The sequence below is a fragment of the Oreochromis aureus genome, linkage group 22 (assembly GCF_013358895.1).
Source record: "Oreochromis aureus strain Israel breed Guangdong linkage group 22, ZZ_aureus, whole genome shotgun sequence".
In the NCBI taxonomy this organism is placed as follows: Eukaryota; Metazoa; Chordata; class Actinopteri; order Cichliformes; family Cichlidae; genus Oreochromis; species Oreochromis aureus.
The window spans coordinates 15,487,104-15,504,735 of NC_052962.1; the positions used below are offsets into that span (position 1 = coordinate 15,487,104).

The 17,632-nt window shown below is 41.4% G+C and overlaps 2 protein-coding genes across 2 annotated transcripts; both read left to right on the plus strand.

Moving 5' to 3' along the window:
* The first annotated feature begins 5,566 nt into the window (after nucleotides 1-5,566).
* LOC116332986 (acetylcholinesterase collagenic tail peptide-like) lies at nucleotides 5,567-13,541 on the plus strand. The gene is made up of 18 exons (XM_039605858.1): nucleotides 5,567-5,966; nucleotides 6,565-6,685; nucleotides 6,760-6,869; nucleotides 6,986-7,105; nucleotides 7,342-7,386; nucleotides 7,552-7,578; nucleotides 8,419-8,490; nucleotides 8,592-8,654; nucleotides 8,749-8,775; nucleotides 8,876-8,920; nucleotides 9,088-9,123; nucleotides 9,202-9,282; nucleotides 9,445-9,541; nucleotides 9,663-9,802; nucleotides 9,962-10,081; nucleotides 10,318-10,447; nucleotides 10,963-11,065; nucleotides 12,683-13,541. Exons 2-18 carry the CDS (start codon nucleotides 6,583-6,585, stop codon nucleotides 12,750-12,752), a joined length of 1,389 nt encoding a protein of 462 aa, XP_039461792.1. The 5' UTR covers nucleotides 5,567-5,966; nucleotides 6,565-6,582; the 3' UTR covers nucleotides 12,753-13,541.
* Nucleotides 13,542-13,618: 77 nt separating this feature from the next.
* On the plus strand, nucleotides 13,619-17,608 carry LOC116332967 (peptidyl-prolyl cis-trans isomerase FKBP14-like). Its single transcript, XM_031756076.2, has 4 exons — nucleotides 13,619-13,944; nucleotides 16,153-16,304; nucleotides 16,753-16,880; nucleotides 17,133-17,608. Exons 1-4 carry the CDS (start codon nucleotides 13,748-13,750, stop codon nucleotides 17,289-17,291), a joined length of 636 nt encoding a protein of 211 aa, XP_031611936.1. The 5' UTR covers nucleotides 13,619-13,747; the 3' UTR covers nucleotides 17,292-17,608.
* The last annotated feature ends 24 nt before the right edge of the window (nucleotides 17,609-17,632 follow it).

Here is a 17,632-nt window from a genome sequence, read left to right on the forward strand (position 1 = left end):
TCCTTTTCTACGTAGCTGACAGCTGGTAACTGTGCAGGGGCGGGTCTAGCAAAGTTTTGCCAGGGGGCCAGGCAGGGCATTAACAGGGAAAGGGGGGCACAAAGAAACACTTTCTTATTCTCATTTAAAATGTCTGGCTGTTATTAAATAATTATCTAAAGCTTACAACCAAAGTTTTTATCTGACGTAAAATGAATAGAAATCATACATTTACCAACAAGACAGTGTACATCACTGTGATAACAGCGTTTGTTTTCATTCAAAGGCTTTATGGCTTTAATATCTGGGGGGCCGGTCTTTAGTCAAAATGCATCCATAGACTCGAGACACAATGCATTTTTGGGACTTTCAGGTGTATGGACCAATGTTTTATTTTCTGATCAAACCAGAAATCTTTAATGAGCAGCTAGATTTGTCTCGCATTAACTGGCTGAGTTAATGCCAGTTAATGCGACATCGAAGCAGCTGGAATCTACAGCTGTGCATGTTCATGGAGCTTGCATTTTCACCTGCTGGACATCACTACCTGACAAGTTTAACTGTCTTCAGAACATTGCAGAGGCCTTATTGACAGAATTTGGCTCTACATATCTGTGTGAGCAGATTTTCTCTCACATGAGTGTCCTCAGGTAGCCGTCTGAATGTTGGACACTCGGAGACCTGTGTCTCTGAGTGGGAGACCAGAGATCACATTAACATGTGTGTCTCTGTATTGACAAACATACCATATTGGCCCAGTTTATTTTTCTTATCATTGTTGTGAGGAGACCATAAATAGCATTTGTATTTTCTGTTGTACAGTTCATTTGCTGTTATGGAGTTCTTGTTATGAATAAAAAGTGTCTTTTTTTGTTTCAAAATAGTTGATAACTATTCGCTGATAGCTGCCAACATTTGCAAACAAATATAATTCTATAAAGTGGTTCTATATAATGTGTAACTGTTAATATAGAGCGTTATTAAATTTATTGCTAATGCAATCATATGGCACACTGACTTCTGAGGAAATTTTAAATGGCACTCGCCATCAGAAAGGTTGCCTACCCCTGCCCTATTCTGTTCTATTCTATTCTATTCTACATCAGTGACCTGCATGTAAAGGAAAGATGTGTCCAGGAGAGAAGCCAGCATCACTGAGTCAGATCAAAAAATGATCACAATCAAATGATCCTCCTGTTCCTTAAACTTATGTCCTGTTTCTACACGGACTGATCTGCTGCTCAGTGTCCATCACTCCCTCCTTTAAAATCCTGTTTATCAGTTTTAATTCAGATGTGTCAGTCTGAGGGTGAACACAATCTAAATAAATCTAAATAAAACCAGGCTTTCTATTCAAATTTAAAATAATTAATTGTCTGAAAATAATATTGTTATGAAGGCTAGATGCATTTCCAGGAGTGGGGAGGTTTTTTTCTTTTTTGTCTTTGCCAAGGTGTTTAATCTTGAAAACTGCTTGACACACTGGCAGGCAGAAAAGACCATTCGGTGAAAATATCAATTCTGGGGATCTGGAACACAGAAAGTAGAATATCTAAACAAATGGAACCAGCTAACCTCATACACTGGTAATACTTTGAGTATCTCCGGTGTTTTTTCACCACCGGTTTGTACACACATACAGAAAGACATTACTATGACATCCACTTCAAATTGAACTACAGGGTGATGCTATCATACATGATATTGAGACACACAATCCTAATCTGATATGACATTCTTAGCAAATTTACAGCCAATAAAACAAAACACAAATTAAATTTTTTTTTTATTTTTTATTTTATTTTGTTTTGTGGTTTGGTGCCGTTTCTTAACTCAAAATGTCCTGTTGTAATTGGACATTTTGATTTAAGAAACAGCACCAAACTCCAACAACACTTCCCTCATGGTGCTTTATATTGTAAGGTCAAGACCCTACAATAATGCACAAAAACTCCAACCCCCTAGAGCAAGCACTTTGGCGACAGTGGGAAGGAAAAACTCTCTTTTAAAAGAGAGAAACCTTCGGCAGACCCAGGCTCTGGGATGGGGTGGCCATCTGCCTCGGCCAGTTGGTGATGAGGGAAGGAAGTTGGGAAAAGAAGAGTGGTTCTCTTTAACCACTCTGGTTTGAAAATTAAATTTAGATGCCCAATTTAAATGAATATTTTAAGCCAATTTAAGAGTTTTGTCACATAATCGCATGCACGTGTCAGTTGAATTTTAGCGTGCACACGAGAAAGCCCTAAAGATGATGTTTCGGCTCCTCAGTTTGGCATGTGTTTTGAAGGTTTTGACGATTGCTTCATCAACCACTGGGTTGCTTGACTTCATTAAGAGTCCTGGAGAATCCCACCTGTCATGGAGTTCGTTGTATACTGACAGGGCGAGTTGTTCAATGTTCTCCAAGGACATTTTGTAGTGTTTGGACAGAATTTTGTTCCAGATCTTATGGGAAAGCCTCTGTATAATAAAATCTGATGTTCCTGGACGCCATGTTGTCGTCTCATTTTCTTGGCTCATAGCGTGCATTACCAGATCTTGAGTGACGTGTTTCACCACTTCCTTGTACTCTTCCCTGTTTTTAGAGACACTGAGGACTCTTCTTGGTAATGACAGCAGCTTTTTGGTGAAGGCTGGGACAGTAATATTATCAAGCTGTTCCCTCAGCTTCATAATCAAATGTTTGTCCTTGCAGCTGTGTGCTATGCATAGATCCTTGAGAATGGCCTTGTCAAGATTTTTTAGCCGTTTTGGGGACAGATCCAAATGTTTCAGCTCGATTTCAGCCCAGATTTTCTGAATCAGGCGATCGCTGATGCAGTCAGGAGTGAGGCGCTCTGTGAAGAGCTTGTATTTAGAGGAGACTTTTTCTATGGCCTGAGAAACCACCAACTGGATCAGTCTGTTGACACACAACTTTTCCTCCATTTTCTGTGTGTTTTCTCCAGTGATGATATTTCAGCCTTTGATGAGGGGCGACTCTGGGGTTGCCGTCTCTACTGCCTCTGTCTTTGCCTCCGCTAATTCTTTTGGTCTGCTCGTCCGCTTTTTTCTGCATTTCTTCTGTGTCCTTCACCACTTTCTGCTCTTCCAGGACTTTCTTATTTTCTTCCTGCTGGACTTTCTTCTCCTGCTCCAGATTCTCTCTGTGTGTTTTCTCATTCCACAGAGTTTCTTTCAGAGAGGCCTCGTGCTTCTGAAGCTGTGCGAGCTCAGCAGACAGACTTTCCTTCCCCTGTTTCAGGATCAGGATTTCGCTGTCCCTCTGCCGAAGCTGCTCTTTCAGACAGTTCATCTCAAGGTCAAAGGTTATGATCTTTGCCTGATCTGAACAAGTCTGATCCTCTTTTTCTTCTCCAGCTTGGATCTTATATTGGTCCAGCTTGGTACGCATCATTGAAATTTGTGCCATCAGCTGTTTGATTTGCTGTCTGGCTGTCTTTGAATCCTCTTTTAAAAGTTTATTTTCAGACAGAGCTTTTAGGAAGGTTTTCCTAACCTGAATAAGGTCGTCCAGTGTACTCTTTGGCAGAGTGCACACAAATGTTGGTTTCTCGTGTGTCTGAAGCTGTGCAAGTTCGGCAGACAGACTGTCCTTCTCCTGTTTGAGGATCAGGATTTTGCTGTCCCTCTGCTGAAGCTGCTGTTTCAGACGGTTCATCTCAAGGTCAAAGGTGATGGTCTGACCTGAGTAAGTCTGATCCCCTTTTTCTTTGGTGGTGCTGCTCATTTTCACTTTGCGTGACACTGATTCATCAGTGAGTTTTCCAGCTTGGATCTCATACTGATCCAGCTTGGCACGCACCAGTGAAATTTGGGCCATCAGCTGTTTGATTTGCTGTCTGGCTGTCTTTGTGTCCTCTTTTAAAAGTTGATTTTCAGAGAGAGTGTTTTGGAAGGCTTTCCTAACCTGAATAAGCTTGTCCAGTGCACTTTTTGGCAGAGTGCACACAAATTCTGGTTTTGCTTTTTGGTTGCTCATTTTTGACATTTGGAACAAAGCTTCGGTGTTACAATGAATCAAATATTGAGATAAAACTGAGGGTAGCAGAACAAAAGTTCATCCAGTGAATCGCTCGTGACTGTAAGCAAATAGGTAACGCCCACAAAGAACAGGCTGTCAGACATTCTGACGTCATGGCCCGATTCTCTTGCCTTTCATGATTGAAACGGGCCTTAATTTGCTTAAGCATTTGGGTCACTTCATTGAAAAACAAAAAAACAGTCTGATAAATTTTACTTAGGTACTCAAAACTTAGTCTTCCCTTTTGAGAGTATCTTCTTTACAGTGCTAGGACCAATTCTGTTTACATTATACATGCTTCCCTTGGACAGTATCGTTAGAAATAAGAAGTAAGAAGCCTTCAGCACTTCAGACACAAGGGAAGCAGCGATGCAGAAGATTGAGATTCCCGACAATAGGAGACCACCCCAGACCAGACCAAATTTTTTTTTAATTTTGTTTTGTCAGATGATGAAACTGGCTAAAATAAATAAATAAAGCAAGTGAACAACTGGGGAGTTGTGTAATCATAAAGAAAATCAAGAGGTTTTCCTGGTTGAAGTTAAATTTTTTTTAAAAAAGTCGAAAATAAATCATTCTGATGTGAATGAGTTGCTGACACCTAATGATATACAAACAGAATTGTTTTTCAGAGTCTTATGGCTCAGAGTGAAGCGGTTTGCATCGGTTTAATCACCTTCAGTTTAATTATTATTAGGATTTACCTTAAAAAAAATCTATTGCTTCAGTTGTTTCCTCTACCTTTAAAATCTATTTGAGTCTGAGGTCCTCGTCATTGCCATTATTTACTGTTCAAAGTGATCTGCAGAGAAAGTACCTCCTGAAACTCGTGCAACGAAAAGGGGCATGAGAGCGTTAATCCATACTGTTACATTTACAGTAAAGATATGTAAATATCCTGCGTTAAAACACAACTTAATGCTAAAATGTGCTAATTTATAACTCCCATTGTCTTGTTTCTGGTGTGACTGACAGGTGTAACTCACCCAGGCTTCTTTTTGTATGGATTGTTTATACACAGAAGAGAATTTACTGTGCAGTCATCAATTCATTTCCTCTTCTGCTGAAACTGCAGTTGGAGCTGGAAAGCAGAGTACAACCCTTAAATTCAATCTGAAAGACAATCATCATATCTATATGCTTTGCTTTAACCCACTATGATGGTGTACAGAGGCAAAAAAAAAAAAAGTAATTGTCCACAAACTTTGCGTGACAGCTGATATACAGTCTGAAGCAGCATTGCGTCATATTTTCTTTATATAATCTTTATGTACAAAATAGTGCAATTTAATCGGAAAACCAAAGTGTTAATTGGTAAAAGCTAAAGATAAAATCCACGTTACAAACAATTATCACCAACAGTCTCGATCAATCAGCTGCTAGTGAAACTTTTTTATTTTATTTTATTTTATTTTATTTTATTTTATTTTATTTTATTTTATTTTATTTTATTTTATTTTATTTTATTTTATTTTATTTTATTTTATTAAACGGACAAAGGTATCCAGCAGAGGGCGCCATTACTCCAATAAAGAGCTCACCACTGAGGACGCAGAACGTGCCGGGCCAGTGCAGGCACGCGCAAACTTAAATTGCGTTATGCGGCCAGCTGTCCTGAACTCGATCCAGATGACACAACAGTAAATGGTCCCGCGATCCACGCCCGCTGGGAGCTGAGCAGCACACCGCCGTGTCTGCTCCACTCAGTGGCTTCTCTCTCTGATGGGCTCTGAGGAGCGCCAAGAGAAAAAACAAACGGTCCTCTGAGCTACAATTGTGTTGTTATTGACCGGCGGTGAAGAAGCGGGTCGATAAGTGGATCGGATTTATTAGCTCTCCAGATTGGCTACACAAATGTCAGAGGAGCCACAGTCCTCGGGACTGCACAGCGCGCATCTCATTTAGACGAAAGGAGCGCCAGACGGCGTGTCTACAACAAGTGCGGCGCAATTTCGAGCTGAAGGTAAAGAGATCGCGCGAATCAAATCCACGGGGTGACATTTATTAGTGGTTTAGGGCTGTTGGGTCGTTTCGACAGCATGTACTGTTTAATCAATAGGCTGCGAGAAGAAGAAGTGAGCGCCAGTGACGATATGATATGGAGTGACACGTGAGCCTTTATCAGCATCTTTATGCAAAGCCACCCTCTCTCTCTCTCGCCCTCCTGTTATTGACCTGCATTGACCGCATGCAGTGTGAGCGTGTTAAAATGGTTTGTGTGAATGAATCTTACTATTGTTGACAAGCAGTGGCCTCCACTCTGTCTAATTCTGGCACAGAGGGTGGGGAGGTGGTGGTGATGGTGGTAGTGGTGGTGCACGGCTGGAATTACAGCGGTGTTTGAATCTGCTGCAGTGTGGAGCTGCAACAAGTTTATGATGCTATAAGGAGAGAGAGAGAGAGCAGGCGAGAGAGAGGCTTTTAGTGGACTGAAGTGATGAAATAGTGACACCCTCAAGAGGGAATAAGGAAAAGTGACAGGTGCCAACTACTGCAGTAAGCTCAGGGAACAGAAATAGAGTGTACTCTGTGTATAACCGGCTGCCCTGTGTGCGTTTTAGGAAAAGTAACCCAGCAGCATGGACCTGGAGAATATTGCAGTTACCTTTCTCATCCTTCTGAGTGCTGCATGGGCCTCATCTCATCACTCCTATATGGACAGCATCCTCTCAGCCCGCTCAGGTAAGTCCAGCTTTGCGTGTGTGTGTGCATGTTCCAATCTGTCTGACGCACAATGCTCTCTTTTCTCCTCTCAGCCTTCAGGTTCCTGGCTGAGCCGATGAGGTTTGACCCCTGTTGTCTCATGTCACCTCCTCCACCACCACTCTTCCCTCCTCCGCCTCAGCTTTGGAAGAGGGGCAGCCCTGTACGTCTTCACAAACACACCTGTTTCTATAATACAGTCTCCCCTACCTGCCCGATGTAGGCCACTGACTTAAAAAGAACGTTTTCTCTGATTGTGTGTTTACTGATCGAATGAAGGACAGCAACAGCCTGTTGGAGCCGAGTGTTTTCGGAGGGGAGGCGCAGATAAAACCAAAGCCTGTGATACCAGGATGTCCGCCTGGACCTCCGGGACCTCCGGGTCCGCCTGGCCCAGAGGTAAGGCTTTACTTCAAAATAAATAAATAAATAAGCTGCTGCACAAAATCATTCTCTAAAAGCAATTCAGCCCGATTTAGTCACAGAGCATCCATCTGACAGCAAAACCATTCTAAGACAGCAGATGGACATATTGTTAAACAAGCGCAAACCTTTTTAGTATTGATTTTTCTACAAATGTACCATGCTCATTATGGGATATGTGAGATTTATATAAATCTGGTGACATTTTTCAGGGTCATGGTGGATTGCCCGGCATAAGAGGACCAAAGGGAGAGAAGGTGTGTGTGTGTGTGTTTTGAGGGTTTTGTTTGAGGGGTGGGGGTGAGTGAATTATGTCTCTAATGCAGTTTTCTGTAAAAGCATTTGTGTTTGTGTGTGTCCTTGTGCTCTTCTCTGCTCTAACGAGCACCCCATCTCCTGCCCCTCCATTTGTCCTCCTCCAGGGAGAAATTGGACGTCCAGGGTTAAAGGTGAGCTGCTCATCCTCTCCTGCACATCTTGTGCTCCTCAACTCTCTCCGGTCCATCTCGTCATCTTGTCCTTGGTGTAATGGGATCAGGATTTTCCACAGTGTCTGCCTCTATTCTCCCCCCTGGATGCATCCTGGAGCTCTGTGATGTGATTTGTCTATTGATGTGCTCAGAATATCCTCTGCAGCTGCTAAATGGGTCCCGCTGCATTAGTCCCAGAAGCTGCTCGGCCTGCAGCAAACTTTGATCCCTAGTTGTCTCCCGCTCCTCACCTTGCTGTTCCTTTTTTCTCCTCTGCTCCGTCTTCCCATCTCCGTCTTTCCTTTTCCTTGGCCTTCCTCCAGTAGCTCTCGTACCAAACTCTAGTCCTGCTGATCCAGCCTCTCCAGCACTCTACTTCTGCACTTTAATCTCCCTAAGTGCCTTTGCTCTTCGTGATAAATCACTCCACACACACACACAGCAGGTCCGTGGTGTCTCTACGGGCTGCGGTTTTAATGAAAGGCAGCTAAATGAAAGCACATTGCTTAGCATGGCAGCAGCTCTGCAATGCTTGTCCGGGTGTCACTGAGATGTTCGGCTGTTGTCTATCATGTTTGGCTCTTTTGCCCAGAACTGGCAATGGAGTGGGATCGATTAGGCTTTCATTCCCGTCCAGTAATTAGCAGAGCTTCTAGAGCTGAGTCTGAGTCGGAGGTCGGACTCTAAATGCCAAAAATAAATTTTGAGTTTGCTGCAAAATTCTTCATGCAGTTTTGAGTAGACGAGCAGCTTTTTGTGTTCACATCACTTTTACTGAAGCGGGCAGAGAAACTGTTACTGGTATTGATGTTTTTGTAGGGTCGTACTGGAGCCCCAGGCCTGCCAGGCAAACAAGGACTTCCAGGATGGCCTGGCCCACAGGGGCCCAAGGTAAGTGTCATGACTCTCCCTCCAGGCACAGACACATTTTTGGGTACATTTTGTTTTTTACTCCTGACACCTGAAAGACATCTAGTTGTATTTTTTCTAAGGGTGAGAAAGGGGACCCTGGACTCATGGGCTTACCAGGACTGAGAGGACCACCTGGAATAAAGGTTAGTGGCGTGTTTACAGGACTACCTGTTTGATTCTTTTTAAGCTTTCTCTCTCTGATGTACTCTTATGTCTCTTACGTCTCTGTCTTTTCAGGGTTTACGTGGTTACAAAGGGGAGAAGGCAAGTTCTGTGTCACATCCTCTAAACTAACTGCTCTTACTAAAAAAGTGTCATGTTCCACATTTTCTCTTTCTCCTTGTCCCAATTCTTTTTTTATAAGGGAGCTCGAGGCGATCCTGGACCAGTAGGCCTAAAAGGCGATAAGGTTTGATACACTTCCTTTGTTTTAAATCTAAAATTAAAATGATTTCAGACCCTTTTCTTAGTTTGGCTGTTTCAGAGTCTGAATAAATTACTGTTAAGTATTTCATAGGTACATGTTATGATAAAGTCATTGTTCTCACAACAAGCTCCCATTCTGTCTCTGAACAGGGTTCAATTGGTTTGCCTGGGATGCTTGGACAGAAGGTAAGAGTAATTAAAGACTTAAGAAGATTAAAGATTTGATTTTTATCCAGTTATTCCTCATCTTTGCTTCTCTCAAAGGGTGAGAAAGGACCAAAGGGAGAGCCAGGAACAACAGGGAAGAGAGGACCAACTGGGCGTCCGGGGAAGAGAGGCAAACAGGTGAAAAAAATAAACATTCTTAAAACAGTTTTGGAAAATATAGCCAGTGAAGTGAGGTCTTTTACCTCACACACACTCACTGATGCTGTTCCCATTGATTAGCACTTTTTTTTTGCATAATTGATTTGTAATCTACTTTCTGGTATTTTATAATTTGCACAGGGTATGAAGGGCCAGACTGGGGCCACTGGATTGATGGGCCCTCCTGGACCTCCAGGTCCTACTGGCCACCCTGGGCCACCTGGTCCTCCTGCATCAGGTATAGTAGCTCGCAGACATGACACAATCAGAAGCAGTTAGCCGCAGTTTACTACACAGTATCCCACTGGCTGCTTGTGTGTTATCCAAGTTTATTTTTGTAAACTCTGCGTTTCTTATAGGTCTCTATCTAGTAGGGGAAAAGGGGGAGAAGGGTCTTCCTGGTCCACCGGGTCACTGTAACTGTGAAGGTGCTCTCGGACCAAATAATGCTCCTTTTGGAAGTTACACACAGCGGCGGGGTGGAAATAAAGTCACAGCGGTAAAACCACATCCTGTCACAATACTGTTATTGAGTATTTAAATTGGCATGCTTTCACTGATCTGTGTGTGTGTGTGTGTGTGTGTGTGTGTGTGTGTGTGTGTGTGTGTGTGTGTGTGTGTGTGTGTGTGTGTGTGTGTGTTTCATATTTACCACAAGATATTTGTGGTAAACAGTGAGGAGGAGATGGACCATCTACAACAAGAGAATGCAATAGCATTCAGGAAGGATCAGAGGATGCTTTATTTTAAAGACAAAGATGGATGGAAGCCCATACAGGTAATGTCAAAGCATTTGCAGCACTGAGCAGCAGCAGGTCAACTGTAAGACTATATGTACTGATGAAGACAACGGTATGCAGCTGAAAGCACTAGAAGAAAGTGGGGTTTTTTTGTAGGTGGTACACAAAAGCTTTCCACCAAATAAACTGCAACTTTAGCCTCAATGCTTTGATATCTTACATGCAAACCACTAGACTCAGAGGAAGTTGGAGCTTGTTCTTTCAATTTTTCTAGCCCTTCCAGCCATACCAGTCTACTGAGAAAGTCCCCGACAGAGTTGGTGTGTGTGGAGATGGAAAGGTGCAAGCCCAGCACGGAGAGGAGTGTGATGATGGAAACCAGATTGTCACCGATTCTTGCCTCAGTGAGTTCCGTGTTTGTTTTGTTAACTTGCACACCTGCGGAAATAGCCTGTAGAGGTTGAAAACTCATATAATCTAAGATGTCCCACTTTACTTATGTTTCTTTATCTCTTACATATATCCAGCTTATGTGAATATAGACGAAACTGCTTTTCATTAGTCTAAATTTTTTTTTAAAAGTCTCCAACTGTAAAGTAGATTGGTTTTGCTGCTGATGAGGTACCCTGCAGAGCATAACTCCAGTACACCAAAGAGTCTGAGCCCACATGGCATAGGATGAAAGCTAGTAAGCACTGTGAGACCTTTCCTTGATCTTTCATTAATCTCACCCCCCCCCCTCTTTTTTTTTTGCTGCCATCCTCTCCCTACTCTCTGCTTCTGTTCAATTAAATTAGCAAGAAAATGCTGTATTGGCATCACTGAAGCAGACTGCAGTGCCAAAGAAATTAGTAATGTCTTCTCTCTCCCTACCCTCCTCTGCCTCCTGCTGCCTCTCACCTCCTTTCCCTTGTGACAGACTGTAAGTGGGCCTACTGTGGAGATGGCTACAGACACGAAGGAATAGAGGAGTGCGATGGAAAGGACTTTGGTTACCAGACCTGCAAGTCTTATCTCCCTGGGTATGTTCACAGACAGCTCTCAGAACACAAATGTAGTGTCCATTCATTTAGACTTGCTCCATTCAGACAGAGACCAGATAACTCAAGATGAATCCATTAAAGTGTCAACAACTGCATTTCTAACATGGGACTCTGTGAGGACAGACTATTTGGAGCCATTCTCACATGGCCATTTGAGAAACTGAAGTTTTTGGCACACATTCACTTGGATTTCAATTTTCAATCTCAGATTTTGTACTGTGTTAGCAGCTAGTGAGCTAGTTACTGCATCATCTTTTGTCCTCTTGCAGTGTAGTAATCAGTGTTAGGGTGACATAATGTAATTCAAAGATGATGTTTTGTGAGCAGCACAGTTTGAAAACAGTCCGCTGGCCGGGCCTTTCTACGTGGAGTTTGCATGTTCTCTGCAGCTACTCTGGGTCCTCCCATAGTCCAGAGACATGCATGAATTAGGTTAACTGGCAATCCTAAATTGGCCCTAGGTGTGAATGTGATTGTGAACGGTTGCCTGCGTCTCTCTGTTAGCCCTGCAATAGACTGTCCCAGCTGGTACAACTGGTATATGCTCAAACCCATGATGTAACACAGTATATCTAATTTCTATATCATAGCATAGCACAGTTTGGGGTTTTCAGTGCCATACTTTATTTAGGCCAGGATTTCTGTGAGTCTGGACTTTAAAAAAATATAAAACATAAAATGTTATTAGTGAGCCATAAAGATGCTCAGATGCAGATTTTTTTGTTTTTTGACATGTTGTTTTAACTCCTTTTTATGGACTATGATGGCGTCAGAAATTCTCATATAGTTAAGAACCTTCAGCAGCCTAAAATGAATTTGTGTGACAAGTTTTGTTTCTCAACTCCTGGGTCCTCTACTACGAAGAAAGTTTAACATACCCAGGTTGTCTTTCCATTATGTGGATTCACTAAATGCAGCGCTGCTATAAAAAGGACAAAAGACAAAAGATTAATTTTGCAGCAATTCTTCAATCTGGGGATTTAGTGCACAAATTGGTAAAATAAACATTTTGATTACAGTTCGTTATTTTATCACTGAGTGTATGATCTGTGCTGCTGTTTACTTCTAAGGTGACGGCTGCAGATTAAAGCTCTGAAACTTTTAACTGGATACACTTAAACATTAAAGCTTACTGTAATTTGATTAATTGAACAGATATTCTTGATGTGTGTTCTGTGTTCTAGAAGCTGCAATTCCAGCAGAGTAAAAGAGACTTAGGGGCAGAATAGAATTGAGTATAACATTATTTTATATATTTTCTAAATCACTACATTAATACACAGAAATTCCGGTGACAGTGTGAGGCACAGTTTGTGCTGTTTAAGGGTTTGAGAGTAAAGATTAAATGGAAAAACAGATTTCAGACAAATTTAATATGAGGTATATTTAAAATAAAATTGTTGTAAAATTGTTTACTGTCAACAGAAAAGAAAAATCAAGAAATAAAGTTGAACATAAAAATCTATATTTATTACTGATGCTTTGAGAAATAAGCCAGTATGCTTATCTTCCAAAACTAGTCCTCTCATGAAAACTGTGAGACAATGTGGCACATCAATTGCGCGTATTACAAACCAGTTTTTGTGTCTCCTGCAGGTCCTTTGGGCATCTCAAATGCACCGACTCATGCCTCATTGATTCTACTGGCTGCAAGTACTTCACCTGAATTCGGAGGTTTGAAAACCGCCTCAGTGGATCTTTGCAAATCCTCTTGATGATCATTGTGATCAAAGGGATTGTACTTCAGATTTCAACTGAAGTCTCACCACTTTAAAAAAAAAAAATAAATAAATAACCGACAGACTGAGAAAGAGTAGTTAAGGGAAGCTCTTGTGCCTGTTCTGAGCCACGAAAGGTCACGGGAGGTGTAATCTCTAACTGACCTCAGAGAACAGCTCTTTGCTAGTGTCACTTCATCGGCTGCAGCACTGTTACGGACACTGGAACTGTTGGGAAACCTTTTAATGATTTCATGTTTGTATCATACAAAATAGTTGTGTATGACTTGCTGACTGTTAATGCAGAAATAAGCTGTGTTATAAAGCACTTTTTAATATGAAAAAGCTATAGAGATATATGTACTGTAGTATACAAATCAGGGGTGTGTAAGTGTGTTTATTCCTGTGCAATATATTACAAAAAAATGCAGTATATTGATGAAGTGCAATGCTGTCATATTGCATGTAAATGTGTTTTTTTAGTGCACGACAGACCGCTTTAACCAATGCTGTAAATATCCAAGCCAAAGTGAGGCCTTTTAGAAATGAATGTCCAAATAACTCAGATGGAAGAGATGGGAAAAAATGAATGTCATCCAAAAAAGGATAATCTTTGATTATTGCAGCAGCATGTGGGGGATACATCAAATCATTCATTAAATTGTTATTAGCTGATAATCTGCCTGCATGACTGTACGTTTCATGAAGCACTGTACACTAATAAAGATTCATTCAGATGTTGCCAAAGGAAAGTTGTGAGGGGGACTGTCTGTGGGTGGGGCTGCCGAAAAAAGATCAGCCAATCAGAGGAAAACTTCCTGCAACGACTTGTCTCTGCCACGTAGAGGAACAGCTGCACGTTTTCATGCTGCTGCAAGTCTGTTAGAAACTTTTTAGCTGCTTGTTCGTCAGGCTGTTTCTTCTGAAAGCTGACTGTGTCAGCATGCTGCTGGTTGTGCTGAGCTGGCTCTGCTCCTTTATGCTGGTGTCCGTCAGCAGCGGGGGGAAGCTGCCCGAAGCTGAAGTGACGATAGAAGTTCTGCACAGACCTTTCCTCTGTCACCGAAAGTCCAAGTATGGAGACATTCTGCTGGTGCATCATGAAGGATACTTTGAGAATGGGACCATGTTTTTCTCCAGGTTTGTTTGATGGCTAACGCGAGGCTTATAACACTCAAATATGATGATGCAACTGTCAAGGAAGCAATGAAGGAGCTGGCTGAAAGAGACATGCAGTGACGTCACCCTGGTTTCATAAACAGCTTTTGTAGGTTTAAAACTCTCAAATGTCAAGTTTAGCATTTATTTGCAAGGGATCCAAAGTTAAATGTTATGAAAAACATGAGGCCCGTGGGCCAAAATAGGCCGGGCAAAGACTCCAATCTGGTCCACTGAACACATAGCTGTAAAACTTTTAACTACTGTCAAAGCCTTCCCCCATGGCCATTCATACCACACCAAAGGTACTAAGTAATAGATAGCCAAATTATATGACAGAAAATTTTCCTTTTTTTCACTAAAATGAGCAAAAACTTTGTTTTTTATTACATGGTAAGCTACTAGCAACTAGAACTTTTTCTGTAATTTCACGGCCAAAGAGTCATGCTGACCGATTTCTTCCACAGACTACAGCAGAAATTCTTTATCATGTAGAAAAACTGAGACAAACTATTAAAAATTGCTTCTTTTCCTTATATTAAGACATGTGAAAAATTCAATGTGTAGTTTAACTTCTTTACAAAGAAAGGGGAGTTTCACTGGTGGGCTGGACTAGTGAAGTGAAGTGGCCTGTATGTGGCCCATGATGTAAAGTGAGTTTGACATCCCTGCTTTAGTGCAAGGGTGTCAAACATTAGGTCCGTGGCCAAAAATGGGCCCAACCAAGACTCCAGCGCGGGCTTTGGAAAATGTGATTAGGATCAATTTTGGACTTTTAACTGTATTTTAAGTTTTAGAGTAAAGACCTCCCCAATGGACAGTCGTATTACACCAAATTAACAGTTAAACAATTAAATAACAGAAACCTTCCTGTTTTTTCATTTTCAGTAGAAAATTAACAAGTTTTAATAATATTAATGTAAAGTAGATTTTCTGTGAATTAACAAATTCTTCTGTTTTATAATTACAGGACTGTCTGGGCAATGAGCTAGCAGAACATTTTCTATAATTGTACACATTTCTTTCTTACAATTAATGCCCAAAGAGTCGTGGCAACAGATGTTTTTCATTTACTAGAGAAATATTTCTCTGTTGTGCAGAAAAACCGAGAACCTGTGTACTGTTACACTTCTTTTTCTAATACTAAGACATCTTAGGTATTAAGTCTGATAAGATAAAAGTGGACTTTGTGTACCCCGCAATATAACATTTTCCATCTCTGTTCTAGCTTATATAGCAGCATATACTCTGTAATAATCCTTATTTATCATATGATATGTTTTAGTGCAGCTCTTGTGCATCCAATGCTTACAACAAGCAGCTTCAGTCTTCAGATTGGCTGGGCCTCACAGCTGTAAGGTTTTGACACTGGGTGGGTGGAAAAATTATATCCCTCTTGTTGAATTAATGCAAAATACTTTATTTATCCCGTAAATAATAACATCAACTGCCAGATGACTCTCTGCCAGACAGATATTTTTTATGACTCAATAATACAGCTATCTTCTCTTGCTTTAGAATCAGGTGGTAAAGTGACTCAGGAACACAGACACAAGGCTAACACAGGTCTTCAGAACCTCGCACTGATGCCATCAGGGTCAGCATCCTTGCTGTAGTGTGTAGTTTCTCCAGCTGTCTTCTAACCAGGCCAGAAGTTTTAGACAAGCAGAGGTGGTTCCTCAGATGTGGGGTGGATGGGGTTCATGAATAATAAGTGGAGAAGGGCAAAATCATTGAAAGTGATGAGGGTGTTTACTGAAGGAGGACGCTGCAGAATGCCCTCAGCTTCCTCCTTTGATCATGCTGCACTCTCCTCACTTCCTTTGTCTCCAGACATGAAGGCGTCTTTTTTTTAACAAGCAGTTCTTTCGGGTCACTGCTGATCCAAGGTTTATTGTTTTTAAAGCAGCATACAGTTCCAGCTGGAAGATGGTGTTCACGGGTTTCTTCTGAGATGGAGCTTGTCAATTTGTTAATTCTCAGTGGGGTTTACAAGTGGCTGGGTCCACAGTCTTTGAAATCACATAGAGCCTGCAGTAGAAAGACTGTCTAATTGGAGCATTCTTATCAGCAGGAATCATTATAACTCTGAGAAAAGCATCATAATTTCCCTTGACCTTTGATGACATCTCCGAGACCTTCTCAGCATCTCAACTTTTCACTCTTTTTACACCTGTGTTTGTTGACCAGTCGAGTCAGCGGTGACAAGCAGCCAATCTGGTTCACTCTGGGCATCAGAGAAGCAATCAAAGGCTGGGATAAAGGCCTGCAAAACATGTGCTCAGGAGAGAAGAGAAAACTGGTCATACCTCCAGAACTGGCATATGGGAAGGAAGGAAAAGGTACAGAAGCTTCATCCATATCTAAGAAGTTTCACCGCATGTTTTATAACACGGTCTTCTTGGTGTCTCCAGTTCTCACAGTGTGACATTATCATGCATGCATCTTATTATACTTGTCTTTCTTGTTTTTTTAATTGCTTCCTAGGAATGAATTCATTCATTCAGTGACATTAGTCCACTTTTTCTCTACATGGAGCATGTGAACAATACTGTGCTTTTTTTTTGTCTGGTAAGCACGAACCACTCTAACCCATAACATCTGTCTCTTCTGTTTCTAACTAACCTTTCTAATGCTAACAGATTCACAGCAATAGATTTGCTTTTTATTCCCTTTTACCATCTGTGTTCTTCAACTGAAGAAAACTTCCTGTATGCTTACAGGAAGTTTTGGCAATATTCAGTTTCAGTTTGAACTGACATCTCTGCCCATCCTGTTCTCTGCATTCAGGTAAGATTCCACCTGAAAGCACGCTTACCTTTATCATCGAGGTGCTAGAGATCAGAAATGGACCTAGGTCACATGAGTCCTTTCAGGAAATGGACCTCAACGATGACTGGAAGCTCTCCAAGCATGAGGTGAAGATAACCATTGAAAACGCATATGAAGTTACATGGATCAGTTACATATCCCTTCCAACGTGGATTATGACCCTTCATAATTAAACACCGAAGCTCTCATAAGGTGTCATGTAATGGCTGGAAAATGTCACTCTAGACTTCATTTTCTGTACAAAGAGGAAAAAGTGTCATTTCTAATCTATCTTCTTATTATGTTTGTACTTTAGTCCCAATCATTCTCTGTCGTCCTGTTCTTTTCATGTCTGCCAGGTGAAAGAGTATCTGAGGAAGGAGTTTGAGCGTCACGGCTACCCTCCCAATGACACTCTACACGAGAACATGGCGGAGGATATCTTTGCCAAAGAGGATGAGAACAAGGATGGTTTTATATCCTCCAGAGAGTTCACTTACAAACACGATGAACTGTGAAGTCCCATGAAGCGCTCGTTTGTGTTTCGTGGTGGAAATCCTTGTCAGAGACACAGGTTATTTTTGGCTGTTTCAGTTTTACAGAAGCTTTAAGTCTGTGTTGTGTGGCACTGCAAACCATCCTGTGTGACGCTGTGTGTGGTTAAGTTTTGTTGCAGATTGCTTTGTTTTTGTGATTTGTTTATTAAAATCCTTTTTGGGGCCACTGTTAGCTAGATTTTCACAAGTCAAAATATCTGTGTGAAAACTGTCATGAAATATCAGGTTAATGTTTTTTGCCTTTTTTTTTTTTTTAATAAATATAAATACATTTTGGACAAACTTGAGAAGACTGAATTAAT